The 21,074-nt window shown below is 45.5% G+C and overlaps 1 protein-coding gene across 1 annotated transcript in view; it reads left to right on the top strand.

The window, feature by feature from the left end:
* The first annotated feature begins 8,027 nt into the window (after positions 1-8,027).
* The window catches only part of LOC308468891 (uncharacterized protein), a 152,117-nt gene continuing 139,070 nt past the window's right edge, over positions 8,028-21,074 (top strand). The window contains exon 1 of the mRNA XM_080991362.1: positions 8,028-8,309. Coding sequence (XP_080847488.1) covers positions 8,186-8,309 — 124 coding nt within the window. The 5' untranslated portion in view covers positions 8,028-8,185. The remainder of the gene's footprint in view (positions 8,310-21,074) is intronic.

The following is a 21,074-nucleotide window of genomic DNA, read 5'->3' as shown; positions in this document are numbered from 1 at the left end:
AGTACCCAATTCCCCCATTGCTTTAAAAAAAAGAAATCAGCAATGAGACCCAAGTTAGCCGCAACAGATTTATTCTGTCGGTTTCAATGGGACGTAGCCAGAGCTAACTTTTGCTAGAGCAGAGGTCAGGGATTTCCCAGAATCCCCTTTGTGCATTGCCAAAACTTGAAATGCAACAACCCATTTTCTGCATCCAGAATAAGTCTAGTGGTGGCTGTACTTTGAATAAGTAACATTTGCATGTAAAATATATACATATTATATAAATATATACATACATATATATAAATCTATATATATATAAAGTATGTGCATGGTAAAAATGTTTATCTTCGTACTTTTTGATACGATGTATTCATCAGTTGTTAATTTTTAATTATATTTGATATGAATTGGGGGGTTTGTTGCAAAATTTATATTTTAAAAAACAGTGTTTAAAAAAACAAAACCTGAAGGGAAGTTCCAAACATGCAACACAACTGGAACTTTGCTTGGGGATTTGATGGGGAGGGCTGGGAATTCTGTGATTGAATAGTTTGCTGCCTGAGTAATATTTATCAGCCAAACTTTGGATTCTGCAGTTGTTTCTACAATTACATTTTGTATGAAGCAAAGTCCTTGAATTAAAATAATAAAACCTTAGGAAAAGAGTGCTAACTGAATGTGGTGTGTGCCAAATGACAAAGAGATCATTCTGTGCTGTTTTGTGCTCATCCCTCTCCCCCACCCAGGAATCCAGAAATCACATTTATATAAAGTAGGAGGAGGGGGTTACAAGTAAAATAAAAACAGCCATAGCAGTGAGAAACATATGATAGCCGAAATGATTTTTGGATGAGAAAAGTCTAAAGGAGGTAGCCACTTAGAACTAGTGATGTTGACGAAGTTCTTCGTGTGACTGGCACGGAGTTTGAATTTGTTTGGCCCACAATGCCCAGCACCACTGCAGATAAAAAGTTATCTGGCTTGGATTGGTGACTAGCAGTGCTATTTTTCTAGAAAAAGAGGTGCTGAAACCCACCATGAACACCTCCCATGTTCTCTTATACAGTGGTACCTCAGGTTAAGTACTTAATTCGTTCCGGAGGTCTGTACTTAACCTGAAACTGTTCTTAACCTGAAGCATCACTTTAGCTAATGGGGCCTCCCACTGCTGCCAAGCGGCTTCTGTTCTCATCCTGAAGCAAAGTTCTTAACCTGAAGCACTATTTCTGGGTTAGCGGAGTCTGTAACCTGAAGCGTATGTAATCTGAAGCGTATGTAACTCGAGGTACCACAGTAGTGGCAATGGCACCCACCTAAGAGGTGGGTTCTGGCTGGAAAAACAAAAACAAAGCCCTGATGATTAGGTACTTGAAGCACATACCTCCCTGGCAACTTGTACACTGTCATGACTATATTACAAAATACCTAGCAAGCTAAACGGGGACGATTTTTATTTTTATTTTTTGATCAACCCAAGGTAAGTATGGGTATGCCAAGTTCACAATCCCATCGCTTTGACCCACCACATCTAGAAGAGGGAGCGTAACCATTAGCAATGTCACTTAAAGAATGCCGATGGAATTCAGGGCAGAAAGTCCTGATAGCATTTTACCAAGAAAACTGTTTAGCCATAGGACATCATTGTAACCAGTTATTTATCAACACTGAACTACAGGAAACACGAAGGAGTAATCTAATGCCCTGCTGTGATTCAACCTAAACCAAAGCAGTGAGCAGTCCCAGCCAAAAGAACCGTCTAGTATTAAAAGTATGCAATATTGTAGTTAAGGTGAAGCCTTATACTGTAGGAGATTGCTTCTCAATGTTCTGGGCCAAACAACATCTGAAACTGCTGCTGGCCACATTATTGGACAATATAGATCTAAAATTAGTTAAGAGAATCTCAGATAATTGACACAGTAAACAATTCTTAGATTTCTTAAGTCTACAAGAGGCTTGGCAAGCTATAGTTGCCACTTTCTTTTAAGGGAGGGACAGCAACTGGCAACTTAGTGTGTTATATTTCAACAAATCTTTCCATTTTGGTTTATCTCATTTTTCCAATCCAAATTGAGTTCCCCACATTTACAAATCAGTACAATTTAAAAAGAAAAAAAGTTCCTCGTGAAAATTCATCAGCATTTTAGTGCAAATTTCTCCCAATACAAATTTTTGTTTACAGTTTTGCCCAGTTCACACATTTCTGCAAATCATTTCCCCTTAATACATTTTGTATGATATTTCCACTAATATATGCATTTTTGTGCACACTTTACTGTAGTAACATGCACTTTTGAATATGTTTCTTGGCTGGAGAACTGTGCTGTACAATCTGGAGGAGTGTCACTGTAATTTTCCCAGGATGCATGAGCTCTTAGTGTGTTTCACAGAGCCCCCTGCCTGCTCAGCACCATTCCAACTGCATCAGCGATTTGGGGTTCAAATTTATGTATTTGGGCTTATGAAAAGGAAAACGCTATTTTTTACGGGGAGTGGGGGGCTAGAAATTGCTTGTTTTTTTAAAGCCCAATAATACTAAATACCAAAATGAAATGGCAGAGTTATGTGGCAGCAGAGACTTGAGAGTTAAAATGAAGGATGAAATCTGAAGGCTCCTCAGAGGTAAGTCACACCAAATTCAATTGATATAGGGCTAAAAGGTAAAGGGACCCCTGACCATTAGGTCCAGTCGTGACCAACTCTGGGGTTGTGGCGCTCATCTCACTTTACTGGCCGAGGGATCTGGCATACAGCTTCCGGGTCATGTGGCCGGCATGACTAAGCCGCTTCTGGCGAACCAGAGCAGTGCACGGAAATGCCATTTACCTTCCCGCCGGAGTGGTACCTATTTATCTACTTGCATTTTGACGTGCTTTCGAACTGCTAGGTTGGCAGGAGCAGGGACCGAGCAACGGGAGCTCACCCCGTTGCGGGGATTCGAACGACCGACCTTCTGATCGGCCAGTCCTAGGCTCTGTGGTTTAACCCACAGTGCCACCCGCGTCCCGATATAGGGCTACACACCAACATATTTACTATAGCCTAAGATTTTGTGCACTATATCTCATCAGATGAGAGAGAGAGAGAGAGAGAGAGAGAGAGAGAGAGAGAGATGGGCCAGGAACCATGCAGCACACCAGTCACATAACCACCAGCATCCTGCTAATAAAAATCAAGATGCTCAGTGTTTTGGTTCCGAGCCAGCCAATTTGTGTGAGAGCACAAGACCAAAAAACAAATGTATTTTGGTCCAGTGCTCCGGAGCAAGCCAGCTGACTCGTGCAAGAGTGCTGGACCAAAAAACCCGGGACATTCTGGGATCCAATCAGAAACCAGCATGGTTTCTGTAATTCTAGGATGTCCTACTCAAATCGGGATGGTGGAGGAGTATGTAGCCATCAGGCTGAAGGATTACAGTCATAACCAAATAATAAACCAGGAAGTAGAATTGAGGAGTGTGAAGTAGGCACAAAGGACAACTAAATATAGGAACATGTCAGAGATCTGGAAGATCAAGTCGCTAAAGCAAAGCTCAGTAGGTAGAGGAAGCCCCATTATACTCCTTCCTGCCTCTGACCTTTTTCCCTAAGAAGGTATCGTCTTCAGTTCAGTGGTTTGCTACTTGGGGCAGTCACCCACGCACACAGATTCCAGCACCTGCTCATCCTCTCTACATGGACTGTATCTATCAGGAGTGGGGAGCAGGCCTGTGCAGCAGGTGGCGAGGGGGAAGCAGCCGGGTACATTTGCCCCAGGCCTCAGAGGACTAAGCCAGCCCGGGACCACAGCTTTTTTGTTTGAGTTTATAATTTTATTCTAACATGACTCCCGCCTCCGTGCCTCAAACATGCTGAGCCCAGGCCTGGTAGGGAGCATCAGGTCTAGGGGCCAAACACGTCCTGCAGGCCTCTTTATCTGGCCCTTGGGTTTCTCCCTAGGCTGTGTCCCTCATACATTCTTTGAACTCTTTGGCTCAAATGTGTCCTTGAACTTGGATGATGCCTCTTGCTTGCCTGGAGAGGGGCGCATTTGTGCATGTGTATCAGCATCTGATTTATACTACACAAAGGTAAAAGTCACATCCATTTGCTGCACCTACTTCTGGCCATATCCGCAAATTGCATGTGGCCCCTGGAAGATTCCCCACAAAGGAATGCAGCCTGAGGCTGAAAAGACCCCTCACCCCTAGTGTATACACTTATGGATATGATGGACTAAATAAAAATGTAAGGGTAGCAAAATTGCTGTGAAATATAAGAGACAGTTTGTTAATGATTCAGTGTAAAGCTTAAATATTTACAAGGTTAGAATCATCAAACTGTAGAGTTGGAAGGAACCCCAAGGGTCATCTAGTAATGCAGAAATCTCAACTAAAGAATCCTTGATAGATGCACCCAACCTCGGCTTAGAAACTTCCAAGGAAGGAGATGACCATCCAACCTCAGTTAAAAACCGCCAAGGTAGGACAGGCCACCACCTCCCAAGGAAGACTTTCCACTGTTGAACAGCTCTTACTGTCAGAAAGTTCTTCCTTATCTTTAGTCGGAATCTCCTTTCTTGTAGCTTGAAGCCATTGGCTCAGGCCCTCCAGAGCAGGAGAAAACAAGCTTGTTCCATCTTTCATGAGGCAGCCCTTCAGATAATTGAAGATGGCTATTATATCTCCTCTCAGTCTCTTTTCCAGGCTAAACATACCCAGCTCCTTCAACCACTCCTCACAAGGCTTGGTTTCCAGACTCTTGATCAATCTTGGTCACCCTCCTCTGCACATGTTCCAGCTTGTCACTATCTTTAAACTGTGGACTGGACACAGGACTCCAGGTATGGTTTGACTAAGACAGAATACCCCCCTGACCATTAGGTCCAGTCGTGACCGACTCTGGGGTTGCGGCGCTCATCTTGCTTTATTGGCCGAGGGAGCCAGCGTACAGCTTCCGGGTCCTGTGGCCAGCATGACTAAGCCGCTTCTGGCGAACCAGAGCAGCGCACGGAAACGCCGTTTACCTTCCCGCTGGAGTGGTACCTTTTTATCTAGTTGTACTTTGACGTGCTTTTGAACTGCTAGGTTGGCAGGAGCAGGGACCAAGCAACAGGAGCTCACCCCGTTGCGGGGATTTGAACCGCCGATCTTCTGATCAGCAAGCCCTGGGCTCTGTGGTTTAACCCACAGCGCCACCCGCGTCCAAGACAGAATAGAGCAGTACTATTACTTTCCTATACTTCTGTTGATGCAGCCTAGACTAGTGTTAGCTTTTTTCTGCTGCTGCATCATGCTGTTGACTTATGTTAAGCTTGTGGCCCATTAAGACCTCACATGTACTGCTACTAAGCCAGGTGTCCCCCATCTTATATTTGTGCACATGGTTCTTCCTGCCTAAGTGCAGAACCTTACCTAGTTTTCGAATCTACTAAGTTCGTATTGAGTGCCGCTTCTGTCTTCAGCAGCATTAGCTACCCCTCCCAGTTTGGTGTCATCTGCAAATTTGATCAGTATCTCCTCAATACCTTCCTCCAAATCATTTATAAAGATTCTGAACAACAATGGGTCCAGGGCAGAAGCCTATGACCATTCATAATACTGTATATGTTGATAACACACTCACCCTAGCTTTCCTGTGTTCATTGACACCCACTGTGAGAGGGGAAACCACCATCTCAAGGGAGACCTAAGCAAACAAGTTTTTTAGGTTTTTCTCCTGATGCTTGCTGGGAGATTTAAGGGAGACAGGAACCAAGAAAGCATACAAACATGGTGTTGTGCAATTGCCATCTGAAGTGGCAAGCAAGGAGAGCCCTGCTGGATCAAGCCAAAAACCCATCGAGTCCAGCATCCTGTTCTCACAGTGGCCAACCACATTTCCTAATGGGAAGCTGGCAAAAATGACCTGAGTGCAACATCACCTCTTCCCACCTGTAATTCCAAGCTAAGCTGTATGCTTTCTTCAACAGTGACCCTAACCATTGTAGGTAGTAAATGAGGGGAATGTCAGCGGGCTTGGAAGAGTCACAGGGATTGCAGGGTTGTTGTTTTTAAGGGAGGGGGACCCAAAATAGCATAATGAGAGGATGTAGCTGAAGAGAGGGTGTGAGGAGGGTCCTCAAGGCCAGACTGACAAGCCCCATGCCTGAGGTTTCCCACTCTCATTTTAGATTATCAAGGACTGTACTCTGGGTGACCCCGCCAAAGAAAGATTGGACAAGAGGAGGGGCCTTTTCAGTGGCAGCTCCTTGCCTATGGAATGCTTTCCCCAGGACAGGTCTGTCTGGCACCAACCCTGAATGTATGCAGGTGCAAGGCAAAGTGTGTGTGTGTGTGTGTGTGTGTGTGTGTCCGTGTGTGTGTGTGTGTGTCCACCCACCCACCAGGCTTTTGAATGATGAATTGCTGCTGCTTCTTGGAATGGGGAGAGTCTACTTTTCACATTTTTACAGCAAGCACCTCAAAGGTGATGGAATGGATTTTGTGTTTTTGTGTGTGTGTGTGTGTGTGTGTGTGTGTGTGTGAGAGAGAGAGAGAGAGAGAGAGAGAGAGAGAGAGAGAGAATGGAAGTGTGTTTTGCTGATATTTTACCAGAATAAAATTGTTCTGTTGTGTTTTCAGGCGCTGCAATTTTATACGTTTGCATTACTGTTGTTGTTGCTGCTGCTGCTGTTGTTTTTAAATTCACCTAAAGTCATTGCTATGAGGCAATTAATATGCATAATAAATAATAATAAAACAATAAAGTCGTTGTTGAAGTTGAAGTTGCACACACACTATTGTAGAAGAGCATAGTTAAGAAGTGGAACTCACCCCCAACAGGACGCCTTAAAAGAACGAAAGAAGGTTAAGAGACATTAACAGGGGATAAGGCTATTGGTGGCTACTCACCATGATGGCCATGCCCTGCCTCCACTGTCACAGGCAATAATGCTTCTGAATACCAGTTGCTAGAAACCACAGGAGGGGAAAGTGCTCTTGTGCTCAAGTCAACCACTTAGAGAACAGGATACTGGGCTTGTCTAGGTGGCCTGATCCAGCAAGCTCTTCTTACATTCCTCACACCTGCTTTGCACGCAGAAGGTCCCAGGTTCAATCCCCGGCATTTCCAGGTAGGGTTTGGTATGTTCCTAATCAGAAACCCTAGGGAGCTGCTGCCAGTCAGTGCGGACAATACTAAGTTTGATGGACTGAATAGGAGACAGTTTCCTATGTTCCTGGCACTAAGCAGGTGCTTATTTTTTATTTTAAAAAATTGACAGAACACGTGTATTACTGAATAGTGAAAACCTCTGTGCAGTTTACATAAAGTTGATGGATTTCAGTGGGTCTGCTCTGAGTAAATCTAACATTGCGTGAAAATATACATTAAAATTCATGTGTTGGATTATCCAGTAGCCAACTAAGTGCATGCATAGGTCACCAGCAGAGAAGGGGCACCCCTCACAAGGGCATAGCCAAGAGGGGCAGGGAGGGGCGGCTGCCCCCCTCCCCAAATCAAGCAAATCCATAAAAATACTGAGGTTCTGCACCCCCCGCAACATGAAGCCTGCCCCCGAACATAAATCCTGGGTCCGCCCATAACCCCTCACCCAATGCTAAAATTGTTTTTGAAATAATTTTGCAACCAGAAAATATGGAAACATAAGCTCTTTTAATTTCAGCATACATTTAGGATTCGCATACATTTCAAAAAAAAAAAAAAATCTTCAAAGTTTTATTACTATTTTTATTTCGGGAGGGGGGCACCCTAATCTTTTCACTGTCTTGGGCTTCTACAGTTTTTAAATCCATTCTTTTATACAAGACACACATCTTGTATCTTTTTTTTTTATTTAAAAGTGGGAAAATTCACCTTGCTTTTTGAAACACACACACCTCTTATATACCTGCCTGTCTTTCTGTCTATTCCGAACGCCCTGCAGTGTTCATTCCTATCCTATTCCAATGTAACAGGAGTTACTCTCAAGAAAGTTACTTTCACCTTAACAGCCACGCTCCCTCTTCCCCCCACCGCGCGCGTATCTTAGCGGCTGTGGCTGCGCGGGGCGGCGCTATGCCCCGGGAGGGGAGCGGGGAAGTTTCCTTCAAGCCTTTCTGAGCCGGGTCCACGGGCTCGTCCGACACTCAGCCTCTCGCAAGCGTTTTCCGCCGCCCGGTGGGAAACGGTGCTCCTCGGGCTCTCCGGCAGCGCCCTTTGTTCGAGAGAAGCCGTCGGTGATGTTGCTCCTTCCGCTGCTTCTGTTCTGGCCCCGGAGTTTGGGATCTGCGACTGCTGGGCAAAGCCACCTAGAGCGGAATGGAGGAGACTCCGCAGCCAGCGGCGGCTCGGGGCTGCCTACAGGTAAGGGAGGCGCCGCTGGTCAGCGGAAGACGAGCAGGTGGCTCTTTGGGGAGGGGGAATAGACGCGGAGACATTTGTGGGGGGTGGGGGGGGGCCCTGACACTGCGATCCTCACCTTGTCTACTCAGAAGTAAGTCCAATTGAATTCACAGAGGCTGACTCGCAGGAAAGTGAGGTTAACCATTGTAGTGTTACTTGATATTAAATTGCCTGGGTTATATTTAATTCCCTGGAGTTCCCTGGATAGGAAGTGACCTGTCAGTGTTAATCATGCCCATTAATTTCAGTGGGTATATTCTGAGTAGTATAGACCCATGTATCTGATGACTGCTTACACCCAGGTAAAAGGTAAAGGGACCCCTGACCATTAGGTCCAGTTGTGGCCGATTCTAGGGTTGCGGCGCTCATCTCGCTTTATTGGCCAAGGGAGCCAGCACACAGCTTCCGGGTCATGTGGCCAACATGACTAAGCTGCTTCTGGTGAACCAGAGCAGCGCACAGAAACACCGTTTACCTTCCCGCTGGAGCCGTACCTATTTATCTTCTTGCACTTTGACGTGCTTTCAAACTGCTAGGTTGGCAGGAGCAGGGACCCAGCAACGGGAGCTCACCCCGTTGCAGGGATTTGAACCACTGACCTTCTGATTGGCAAGTCCTAGGCTCTGTGGTTTAACCCACAGCGCCACCCGCATACCTTACACCCAGGTAGGCGCCCTCAAAATCATTGTCCCTACAGTGCAACCTGCTGTACATCTCTCCAGAAGCGAGCTCCATTGACCTCAGCAGGACTTACTCCTAGGAAGGCATGTACTATAGGGCTGCTACATGTTGACAGGGTGTCACTTCTGTCAAGAACTGTGCTGCAGGATTCAGCATCCCACCAAGTTCTACTCAGAGTAGACCCACTTAAAGTAATAAATCTAACTCATGCCTGTTGATTTCAGTGGGTCTACCTTGAGTAGGACTAGCGCTGATTGCAACTCTTCGTTAAGAGCAGTAGCACAGCCTTGCTGAACGGGGATCAAGGTATCTGGCCCAGTAACCTCTCACTGCATTCAGGGCCAGATTAAGACATTTAGAGGTCCTAAGCCCTTAACAGATTTTGGTGCCCCCATATATATCTAATTCAGAATACAAACAATAATAAACAGTAAAAAAAATAATGCTATTTTTTTAATTGAAACAAAACCTACAGGAAGGTGGAAAATAATATTTGTTTTTGTATACTTCCACTTTATTTATGTTCGGGGGGAAATTCTCCTACTTCTTCTAATTGCAAAGTCTCTGATCGGATTGTTAAATCTGATTTTAAGAGTCTCATGCTCAGCTAGGATTCATTTTCTCTGTTGAAGTATTTTAAAAATCCCATCAGAACAACCATGCTATCCCAGAGGACACGGAGCTATCCCAGAGGATTGTTGCATGGTTGTTCTGTTGAGATTTTTAATATACTTCAACAGAGAAAAGGAATGCTTAGCTGAGCAATTTGTGACCATTAATGTTTAAAATCTGACAATGGAAAATAAGCATGTGCTTATTTTGCTTAATGGTTAATCCAGCCCTGACTGCATCAGAGGCAGCGAAGTCTCCCCAGTAGCAGCCACACAGTCCACACAGGTGGGTTAAATGTTCCCCATCAAAGCATCCTTGCTGATCTGTTTAGATTCCAGGGGTCCATTTGCCCTGATTATCTTAACCCAGGGATTGGGAACCTTAGTCCCAGGAGCCACATGCAGCCCTACAGACCTCTCTGGTCCTTGGGACTTTCCCCCAAATCAAATTCCTGTCTCTGCTTCGCACCCTCCTTGAGTGTTTGTTTCTGTCTGGGTTGCACCTTTGAACTCCAAAGTTTTCTTCTTACTTGCCTGGATGGAGGCTAAAGAGGTGTGTGTGTGTAGAAACTGAAGGAGGATGAAATTTGCACCATTGTTCCACCTACTTCTGCCCCTGCCCACTATTGGCATGTGGCCCCCAGAGGATTGCCCAGAAGGAAATGTGGCCCTTGGGCTAAAAATGACTCCCTGCCTCTGCTTTGCTTGCGATTTAACCCTGCCTCTGCCTGGACCATCTTTCCTAAATGCTGGCAGTGGATCCCAATCCTCATGGGTCCCGGTTGTGCCACACATTGCAACACCTGCCTTTATATGCAATTGGTTGGATGTCTGCAGCCTGGCACTGAGGATCAGCTCTGAATCCAGAACAACAAAAAGAGATTACCATAAACAAGTCTTTCTTTTGTGAATGGGAAACCTGCAGGAGAATTCTTTGTTTTCCTTCTTTCTTTTTTAAAAGAGCATCTGTCAAGCTAGGGTGCTTAATGAATGACAGACATCAGACAGCTAACCTTCTGTTGCAAATTGCTGGCTATGCTACGTTATGGTATTTTGCAGGGGAGAGGGGAGATGGGTCTGTGTTTCTTTTCTTTCTTTTTTTGTGGGGTGGGCTTGACTTGCTGCCCAAAATGTCTTTGTTCAAGGAAAGATCCACATAACCTTTCCAATCTCATGGGTCTGTAAGGCCTGAGCTCTGTGGTCTAAAGTGCTCCTAGAAATTATTCAGTACCATAGGCTGTGCAGCTGCTGTCCTGGTCTAAAGTGGAGGTGGAAACTTGTGCTTTTGATGTAGGACCATTCTGCACAGCAGTGTGCAAGATCTCAACCTTTTAGAACAGGGCAGAGTAAATCTACCTTGGGATTGTCCCAAGGCCATGCCCCTCACTGACCCCCACCCCACCCATCCTTTGCAGCCTCAGTGTTTTTGCCTGGCTGGAATGTGTCCATAGAACTCTGATAGTACCTCTTTGCTGCCTGGATGGAGGACAAAGGGGAGTATGTAGAAACTAGACTGCTGTACAAAGGTAAAATTGGCCATGTTGCTCTCCCCACGTTTGAATGTTCCCCGACCCCTGGAATGTTGCCCAGAAGGTACATGGCTTTTGGGCTACAACAGGTTCCCCATCACACACATACAGTTCAAAAGCATGTGCAGAGTTGCAGCCAGGGATTGAGCTACTCAGTAACACAGCACTGCCTACCATCTGGCAGGCAGGTTTCAAGGGTTCCAGACAAGGAACCTTGCTTTCCCTGTCCATAGGCAGCTGTGAAGAGTATTGTCATTCTAGCACACGTAAGTGATTGGGTGCTGGCTTTGGCAGGCTAATAAGATTTAACATGGGTTTTATGTTCAATGTCTGCAGTCATACAAATAAGAGGTCACCACAGCTGGAAGGAGGGACAAAGTTTTTTCTTTTTCCTGCATGGGATCTGTTACGTCATTTTAAAACTCCAGATCTTGAAGACATTACTCACTGTGAGATCATATACTGCCACTTGGGAGGATAAAAATCCAGAAGCCAAGCTAGCTCAGGTTGGGTGTTAAATGTCTCAACTGAATCTACATAGAAAGCTTCCTTATATTGAGTCAAACAACTGGACCATTCAACTCAGCACTGTCTATGCTGACAGGCAACATCTCTCCAAGTTTTCAGGAGGCAGCGAATATTCCCAGCTCTATCTGGAGAAGATGGGGGTTGAACCTGCGACAAAGCAGATGTTCTACTACTGTAATACCACCGTTTCGCTATAATGGGTACATAGGAAGCTGCCTTATACTGAGTTGCACCATTGGTCTATCTATTTCAATATTGCCAACACTGACTGGCGGCACCTCCCCAGGGGTGTAGGGAGGATTCTCTCACAGTCCTACGTGGAGATGTCAAGGATTAAACTTGGAATTGCCTGTATGATCTGCACCCACTCCACATTCTGGTTCAGTGGAGTAACTCTGCGTTATATTCATAAAAGTTTGGTTGGGCGATTCTTTTTATCCGTTTCAGGGGTAGCTGCTCTACACTCTCAAAGCATTGGTACTCTCATGACATCCTTTGACTGGGGCTACTTAAGACATTCCTGCAGTATATTTACTCTGTGCATTAAATATATGTGCTCACTTGTTGCACAGATCTTGTGTGACTGAAAGGACTAATGTGTTGCAGATAAAGCAAAAGGGCCACAGGTTTGAGCATATTGAAGTTTAATTTAGAGATAAAAACTTGCCGCTTACAATCAAGAATGTCTGCACTGGCTGGCAGAGGTTCTCCAGGATTTCTGACAGTGTCCACTACCATTTCAACCTGGGGATTGAGCCTTTAACCTTCTGCGTGCAAAGCAGATTCTCCAGCTGTGGCCCAGAGCATGGCTGACCCAAGGCATTTTGGCACCTGAGGAACAAAACAACACTCCCCTCCCACCAGGGAAGAAGCAGAGAGTGAAGATCTACATTGGGAACAAGGGGAATAAAGATCTGCATTGGAATCTGTTGCCCCTATGGATCCTGCCATTTGAGGCAGTTTCCTCACCTTGCCTCATGGATGGGCAGCCTGGGCCAAGAGGGATGTATGTTTTCTTAGGTCCGCTGAGAATTGTTGTAAAGGATAAGGTAGAACCTTTCTCCTATTGTTTACAAGAAAAGTGATATGGGGTGAGATATTAGCCTATGATGGCTGTGGCATCATATGTATGTCATAATGAGATAATACATATACAGTATATGTAAAATTTAGGAAGTGCTGTGCGATCCAGCACCTGAAGCTTTTAGGGACCTGTTTTGCATTCTGCAGATAATTTTAATTACACACCTGTCACCATCCATACAGTCCCAGGGATGGACAAAACTGTCAATTTTGATTGTTTTCAAATGCTACCACCCTGTCATCACATACAGGACTAGCAGACTATTATTTTATTTATTGCTGTCAGGGCTGCCTCAAGTCTCAGCTCACAAAAGACCAACGCCTTTCTTTTCTTATATACAAAAGTGTTTATTGCAGTTCATTGTTTGCTTCAGATCCGAGGCGCGCAGCCCTACGTCTGCTAGGCTTAGACCGCTGAAGTCCCTTCTGAATCTGTCCCCGCCCTGCACCAGTTTAAGAGGCTTGCGCTGCTCCACCTCTTTCTCTCTTTCCTTTTCCGCAGGGTCTTTCTGCCCGCTGGGGTTTCGCCCCTCCTGGATTCCTCCGACGCGGAATCAGACTGCTCTTGCCCCCTCCTGCGGGCTTTGGGACCTGGCCCCTCCTCCGGGCTCCCTGTACTTCCGCGCGCCTCTACATTTGAACTTGGCGCGCGCCCCCAACCTCTAACTTTCCTTTTGACAGCTACGCTACTCCCTTCACTACTCCCCTCCCCTTCCGGGAGGGTGGCTTGCTCCGACCTCCCTCCTTTCTCTACTGCCGGAGCCTCCTCCCCTGATACACTGGAACCTCCACCCCCTTCGCTGCACTCTGGCGGGGAGGCTGGTCCTGACGCCCAGCTGCCACTTTGGGATCCCCCGCTGGCCCCCTGCTCCTGACAAGTCCCCCCTGGGGCTCCCCTGGCCTTGACCACCGGCGCCCCCTTCTGGGAATCCTCTGATTCGCTGGAAAGACTCATGGAATCTCTAGAGTCATTGTCATCCTCTTCCTCGCTGTCCTGGGATTCATCCCCATCGCTCTCCATCTCCTGCCTACCCTGTGCCTCTGTCCCTGAACCCCTGACAATTGCTATTTGCAGAACTCACAAAGCTTGATAGGAGAAGGCTTGACTTTCCTGCAGTTGAGGTCAGGTGTTGGGTTCTTCTGCTGGTTTTGGCTGGCTCTGTGGAGGCCATTCCTAATACTATGAGTCAGACAGTTTGGATGGATTGGGCATAGTGCTGGGTGGTGTTGGGTCATGGTGTTTCCCTTCTTCTCTCAACCAGCTTGCGGGAGCTGGGGCACTTTGGTTGATGGTCTAATGCTGGTGGATTTCCCACTTCCTGGTACAGCTGAATGACTATAAACCTGAGCCAAATGATGTCATTTTGTTCCATAATATGCTAAGGCATAGAAACTGATTTCTGTATATAGGTGTGCCCTGTAGTCTCTCTTGGGACAAAGCTCATGGTACTGATGTCATCTGCACTAGGCCGCGTGTGACAGATATGGATGGTGGGGAAATGAGAAGCTATCTATTTTCCCTTCTTGAACCAACACATGGACTGAAACCACATGGACTGAAACCAATGGCTTCAAGTTACAGGAAAGGAGATTCCAACTAAACATATGGAAAAACTTTCTGACAGTAAGAGCTGTTCAGCAGTGGAACGGACTCCCTTGGAAGGTGGTGGTCTCTCCTCAGGGCTGTCTTACCCATAGGCGCTAGGGGTGTGGAGCACTCGGGCACTGGGCTGTCAGGGGTGCCAGGCCAAGAGTTGGGGTCCGAGAGTTGAGTCTGGGGAAGAGCCCGCCTGTCAGTTGGAGCGCCGCGATGGGCTCTTTTGTTGTGGGTGGCTCTGCGCCGCAAATTTGGGGGCGACCGAGCCAGCAAGACGATGAGGCAGCCAGCTGGCTCCACCCTTCTGCGTGCCTGGGACTGGGCAACCGGGGGGGGGGTGCTACCGGGTAGATCTTTGCACCCAGCACCGCATATGCTTAAGACAGCCCTGTCTCTCATGCACTGGAGATTGGATGGCTATCTGTCGTGGATGTTTTAGCTGAGATTTCTGCATTGAAGGGAGTTGGACTAGATTAAGGTTACCAGGTGTTCCCGTTTCCCGGGGACAGTCCCCAGATTTACAAATCAGTCCAATGACAAAATCCATCTATTTAGTAGGAAGTTGAAAAGTGTCCCCGGATTCATTGTAAAAATCTGGTAACCTTAGACTAGATTACCCAGTACTCCAAATTTAGCAAGTATGTATTTAGCACTGCATGTATTAGTGTGAAAGGTGCACAAATGCATTTTATTAGGGGACATTGTTTGCAGAAGAATTGGTCAAAACTGTGTGTATCAGAAGAAATTCCAACTGATGAATTTTAATAAAATTGCAAATTACGTCAGAGGTGCGGGGAACCAAATTTAAAACTGGAAGGATGAGAAACTTGACAGAAACACCCATGCCTCTAGTGACAGAGGCTGACTCATTGAATCCTTAACTTACTATTTTATTACTATTTAAATTTACATACCTCCCTTCAGCCAAAGACCGCTACATAAAACACACAAGGAAAACATAAAATATATAGCATAAAAAAACCACACACACCCCTGACACATTTTAAAAGCCACAAATTGTTTAATCAGCCAAAGCCTGTTGCACAAATGGGGGGAAATCATTTGTTTAATGAAAAACTAGAAGTTAGTAAAAAATCGGAAATACACAGAAAATTTACACAAGAACAGCAACAATAGTGATTTGCACAGTGGGAGGGGAGGTGGAATATGGAGAAGCAGTAGCCAGAACCAAGGCCACTTTGCATGGCTTGTCAGTCAAACACAAAATAGTATCTGTTTCAAACATGCAATTAATCTGCAAACAAGTTTAGAATTTAAAATTATTTCACAACTTCATTGAATCAGTTCTTAATACAAAGAGATGCCCACCCTCCCAGCCACCCATTTTCCAATGTTTTACTGAAACAACTTATACATAGAGCTGCCAATTACAGTCATACCTCTGGATAAATGTGCTTCAAGTTAAGTATTTTCAGGTTGCGCTCCACAGCAACCTGGAAGTAACGGAGCGCATTACTTCCAGGTTTTACTGCACACGCACACGCAGACGGTCAGAATGACGTCGCACGCATGCACGGAAGCGGCGAAACACGACGCGTGGACGCGGGTTGTGTTCGCTTCAGGATGCAAACTGGGCTCCGGAACAGATCCCGTTCGCATCCCGAGGTACCACTGTAGTTTCTGGGCCCAATTCAAATTGTTGATTTTGACCTATAAAGCCTTAAACGGCTCAGGTCAGGACTGCAATACCTCAAGGGCTGCCCCCTCTCCATAAGGTGGAAGAGAGAAACCCTTGATTTGATCCAGCACATGGCCTAGGATGATGGGAGCTGGAGTCCAGCAGCATTTGGAGGATAGCAGGTTCCACAATGCTGTTTAACACTGTAAATCAGGAATGGGAACTTTTCACCACCCAGATGTTGTTGGACTCCATCTCCCACCATCTGGCCCACCTCTGCTGTGGTGCCTTCAGCAAGAGTTTGGGAAACACCCAGCAATTGGAAGCTGTAAGATTTATTTCTGCCTCTCTCCCCAGGACGATGTTAAGAGTTGCCTTTTCTCTCTTTGAAAGATCTTGATGATGGATGTAGGGTGGGTCAAAATGCCCCTGGCATCCACTTGATTTCCATTACCCATGGCTGAGGTCAGCCCAAGATTTGCCTTTCATGTCTGGTCATATATATATATATATATATATATATATATATATATATAATTTTAAATTATAACAAAAAAAAAATACAGTAAAAAAACATTGTTACATGCTGAACCTTCTTTCTATGGTTCCTTAAATTTACTCTTATTTCCCCCAGAATTTCCTAATTAAATTTGTTTATACTTTTTCTTATCTATTTCATATAAGTTGTAGCAACTGCACATTTTTACAATAATTCTGCTAACGTCTTAATTTGTTTACAATTTGTTTGTATATATTTGATAACAGATTTCCATTCTCTATTAAAGAGTATGTTGTCTTGGTTTCTTATTCTTCCAGTAAGTTTTACCATTTCTGCATAGTCCATTAATTTCTGTAGCCATTCTTGTCTTGTCGGGACTTCTTCTTTCCATCATTGGGCAAATATCATTCTTGCAGCCATGGTTGCATACATAAATACATTTCTATACTGTATTGGTACCTTTGATCCCATCATTCCCAAGAGAAAAGCTTCTGGTTGTTGTTTTTTTGGTGTGTGTTTTTTTACAAATGTTATATCAAACATCTTTTTCAATTCATTATATATCATTTCCCGGTAGGCTTTAGCTTTATTGCAAGACCACCACATGTGAAAAAGGTACCTTCTTTCTCTTTGCATTTCCAACACTCATTCGATTTCAGTTTATATGTTTTTGCCATCTGGTAGGTGTTAGATACCCTCTGTATAGCATTTTCATATAATTTTCTCTTAAACCATAACATGCTGTAAATTTTATATCTATATTCCACAATCGTTCCCATGCCTCCATTTCTATATTGTGACCAATATCTATTGCACAATGTATCACTGATGATTTCACTTGTTCATCTTTTGTCTCCCATTCTAGCAGTAGCATACATTTTAGACATCACTTTAACATTACAGTCTAACAGATCTCTCTCTCTAATTGAGATATTTGTCCCGCATACCCCCATTTCTTATCTTTTATAAATACTTTGTTTAAATGATGATATTGCATCCATGTTAACATTCTTGATAAGTCCTTTAACTTTTTAAATTTAAATTCTCCACCTTCCTTCTTTAACAAATTCCTGTGTTACCAGTTTTCCGTCATATTCTTCTTTTTCACCCCTATAGTTTCTACTGGTGAAAGCCAAAGTGGTGTTTTTCTTTCCAATAATTTTTTATATTTATCCCATACTCTATACAATTTTTTCCTAATTATACGGTTTATTTATGTACTTTATGTACATTCCCTTTATATAAATTATTTATGTACTTTCAACTTTTCATAGCACAAATACGCATGCCAGCCAAGTATATTATCATGACCTTCTAGGTCTAAGATATGTGGATTCTTCAATGACAACCTGTAATGGATTTAGGGGTTGCTCGTGCATAAGTTGCCGCCACTCCTGGCGAGGTTACCTGGTTAAACCCTTTCTGACTGAACAGCCTCCAGCATCGTGACTGTCTCAGTCGCTGGCAGAATCTGTCAGTGGGCGTTTCTTAAACTTCTTCCAGCACAAAAGTTCCTTGACGCCTAGACTCCCTGCACGGAAGCCTTCTGCGCAGGGAGGGTGTGGGCAACAGAGGACCCGTACTCTCTCCGCTGGTCTCCGGCGAGGAGTCTTGGAGCCTCCTCTCCGATTCCCCCATCTGCCCCCATTCTCTGCTGGTGTTACACTGATTTCCTTCCCCAGCAGACGGGCTGCCTCTCTCCCTACTGGGACCCTCTCCGCCATCCCTCTGGAGCCTTCCCTCCGCCTCTAGCTCCGATGGCAGTTCCCTGACACAACCATTCCTTCAACCAGCACAGGCAGGAAGCTTCATAATATAATCTCATATCCAGCAGAGAAAAACCTCCTCTCTCTTTAGCATCTATCAATATTTTGTATTTTTTCCCTCAGTTTTTCCCCTTGCCAGATATATTTAGAAATATATTTTTGCCATTTCTGGACACAATCCTCTCTGGTTTCTCTTCAGATTGTATAAATCTTTTGTCTTTTACTTTCATGTCTGGTCTTGTTTGATTCATGGCAGGGGTAGGTCACAAAGGGTGAGGGGGGCTGCTGGTGGCTTAGATTTATCATTGCCAAGGGTGCAGGGAGATCTGTGTTAGAAAGTGGGCATTGATGACTTGGAAAGAAATATTTCAGGGCAGCCAGCCTGTTCACCATAAACTTAGGAGCATTCTGGGAGCTGTTCTAGTGCCCTTCCCAATAGATCTCTCTGTACAAGAGTTTCAGAGCCTGCAGAGACAGCTGTGTCCACGCTTAGCCATGTGCCAATCTTTCAGGTTCTTTTTGTCTTAAAAAGGAAATTGTTTGGTGGTGGCACTTGCAGGATTGTAATGCTGGCTCCTCTGCCCCAGGAAAGAGTAGCTCAGGGCAGGGATGCATAGCTCATAGAGTCAGAGTGGTAGACTGGAGATCAAAGTTCAACTACTCCCCCCCCCCCAAAAAAAATGAAACTCACTGGGTGATCATCAGCCAGCCAGCCTCCCTCAACCTAATTTACATGACAAAATTGTGGTGTGGATACCTCCAGTGGAGGCTGGTCCATTAGGGTGAATGGGGCCCAGGCCCATCAACCTCAATCTGCCTTCAGCCAGACCCCACCTTTCTGCCTTCCTACTTACAATCCAGAAGGTGATCTTGCCTGCCAGCTTTCTCCTCCTCCTTAGTCTCAGTGTTGCCCTTGAAGAATTCAGCAGGGAGGAGAAGGATGGGGACAAACCTTGTAACAGTTGGCTTATATCATTGGCTCTGGCTGTTTCATTGGCTCTGGTGCCACCTATTGTTGGTCGCCCTGCATTCCATGCCCCAATGGGTACCAACCACCACTGCCTCTCCAATTGTGTCTAATTCTGGGCGCCACAATTTAAGAAGGATGTTGACAAGCTGGAACATGTACTGAGGAGGGCAACCAAGATGATCAAGGGTCTGGAAACCAAGCCTTATGAGGAACAGTTGAAGGAGCTAGGTATGTTTAGCCTGGAAAAGAGGAGATAGGATATCCATCTTCAAATATCTCAAGGGCTGTCACATGGAAGAGGGAACAAGTGCGTTTTCTCCTGCTCTGGAGAGTAGAACTCAAACCAATAGCTTCAAGTTACAGTCATATCTCGGGTTACAGACGCTTCGGGCTGTGTGTTTCCAGTTTGCTCACCTCGCTGAACCCGGAAGTACCAGAATGGGTTACTTCCAGGTTTCGACACTCACGCATGCGCAGAAACACTAAATCACACTTTGTGCATGTGCAGAAGCTCCGAATCTCAACCCGCAGGCATGCAGACGCGGTGCTGCGGGTTGCGAATGCTGTGGGTTGCGAACGTGCCTTCCGCATGGATCAAGTTTGCAACCTGAGCGTCCACTGTACAGGAAAGGAGATTCCAACTAAACATATGGAAAAACTTTCTGACAGCAAGAGCTGTTTGACAGTGGAATGGTCTCCCTTGGGAAGTTGTGGGCTCTCCTTCCTTGGAGGTTTTTAAGTAGAGGTTGGATGGCTATCTGTCATGGACTCTTTAGCTGAGATTCTTGCATTGCAGGGGGTTGGACTAGATGACCCTTGAGTCCCTTCCAATTCTATTATTCAAGGAGCTCAAGGTGGCATACATTAATTCCCCTCCACTCCATTTTATCCTTACAATAACCCTGTGAGGGGGTTATGCTGAAAGCGAGTTCATGGCAGAGTGGGGATTTGAACCCTGGTCTCCCAGGTCCTGGTCCAGCACTCTAACCACTACACCACAACTGTTATGTTTGCCTGCTGCCACCAGCTGGGCATTCATGATAAATTGGTACTGAGGCCTCAGCCTTGTCTATGTCTCTTAGGTTCATGATGGAAAAGCCTAATTAGTTGAATTGAACTTTGGCTACATCTTTTTTAAATGCCTGCAGGCAGCTGAATTTCTGCAAAGCTAGAGGTCATGAAGTTCTTATGCCTAGGCAGCAGGGGTTAAGAGCCACTTCCCTGGAGGATATTTTAGCTGGCCATTTTCAAGTAGGATGAATAAATGAGCGGGTAGGTGATTATATCTGGGTCAGAGCAGGGGCAGAAGCTGAAGCAAAATTCTCCTCTGCAGCTGTTAATTTGCCTTTTTGGTCTGTTGGTCTTTGTTCCTATGGTATCTCCTGAGGTTCTGCAGATCCTTCAGAGCTTCACAGATAGGGTGGCCATCTGACCTACTTTACAGAGGACAGCCCCCTCTTTGAAGGTGCCCTCTCTTTGAAGGGCTGTCTAGTCTAAATCTGTCTAGTCTTGTTTAAAGACAAGTCTAAGAAGTAGGGGCTGACATGTCCCATGGGGGGAGGGATGTGCTGCCGTGTTGTCCACTCACTGACACCTCCCTTACCTGGGTTGTGTGACATAGCCTGCAAAGAAGCAGAAGCAGCAGCTTCCAGCAAAATATTGCATGCGCCATGAGATCTTGTGAGATTTTGGTGCTGCCCCAGGCGCCCAAGCGGCTTCCTCCACCGCTGCGTCACCCTGCCTCAAGGCTGGGGGGGGGGGGGCTTGAATCTGCCCATGCAGACTGGATAGCAGACCCACTGGGGCATCTGGTTGGCTGTTGC

Source organism: Podarcis pityusensis (genome assembly GCF_964106645.2).
Source record: "Podarcis pityusensis genome assembly, chromosome: Z".
Lineage (NCBI taxonomy): Eukaryota > Metazoa > Chordata > Lepidosauria > Squamata > Lacertidae > Podarcis > Podarcis pityusensis.
The sequence above is the reverse complement of the archived record's forward strand: the minus strand, read 5'-3'. Positions and strand labels throughout refer to the sequence as shown.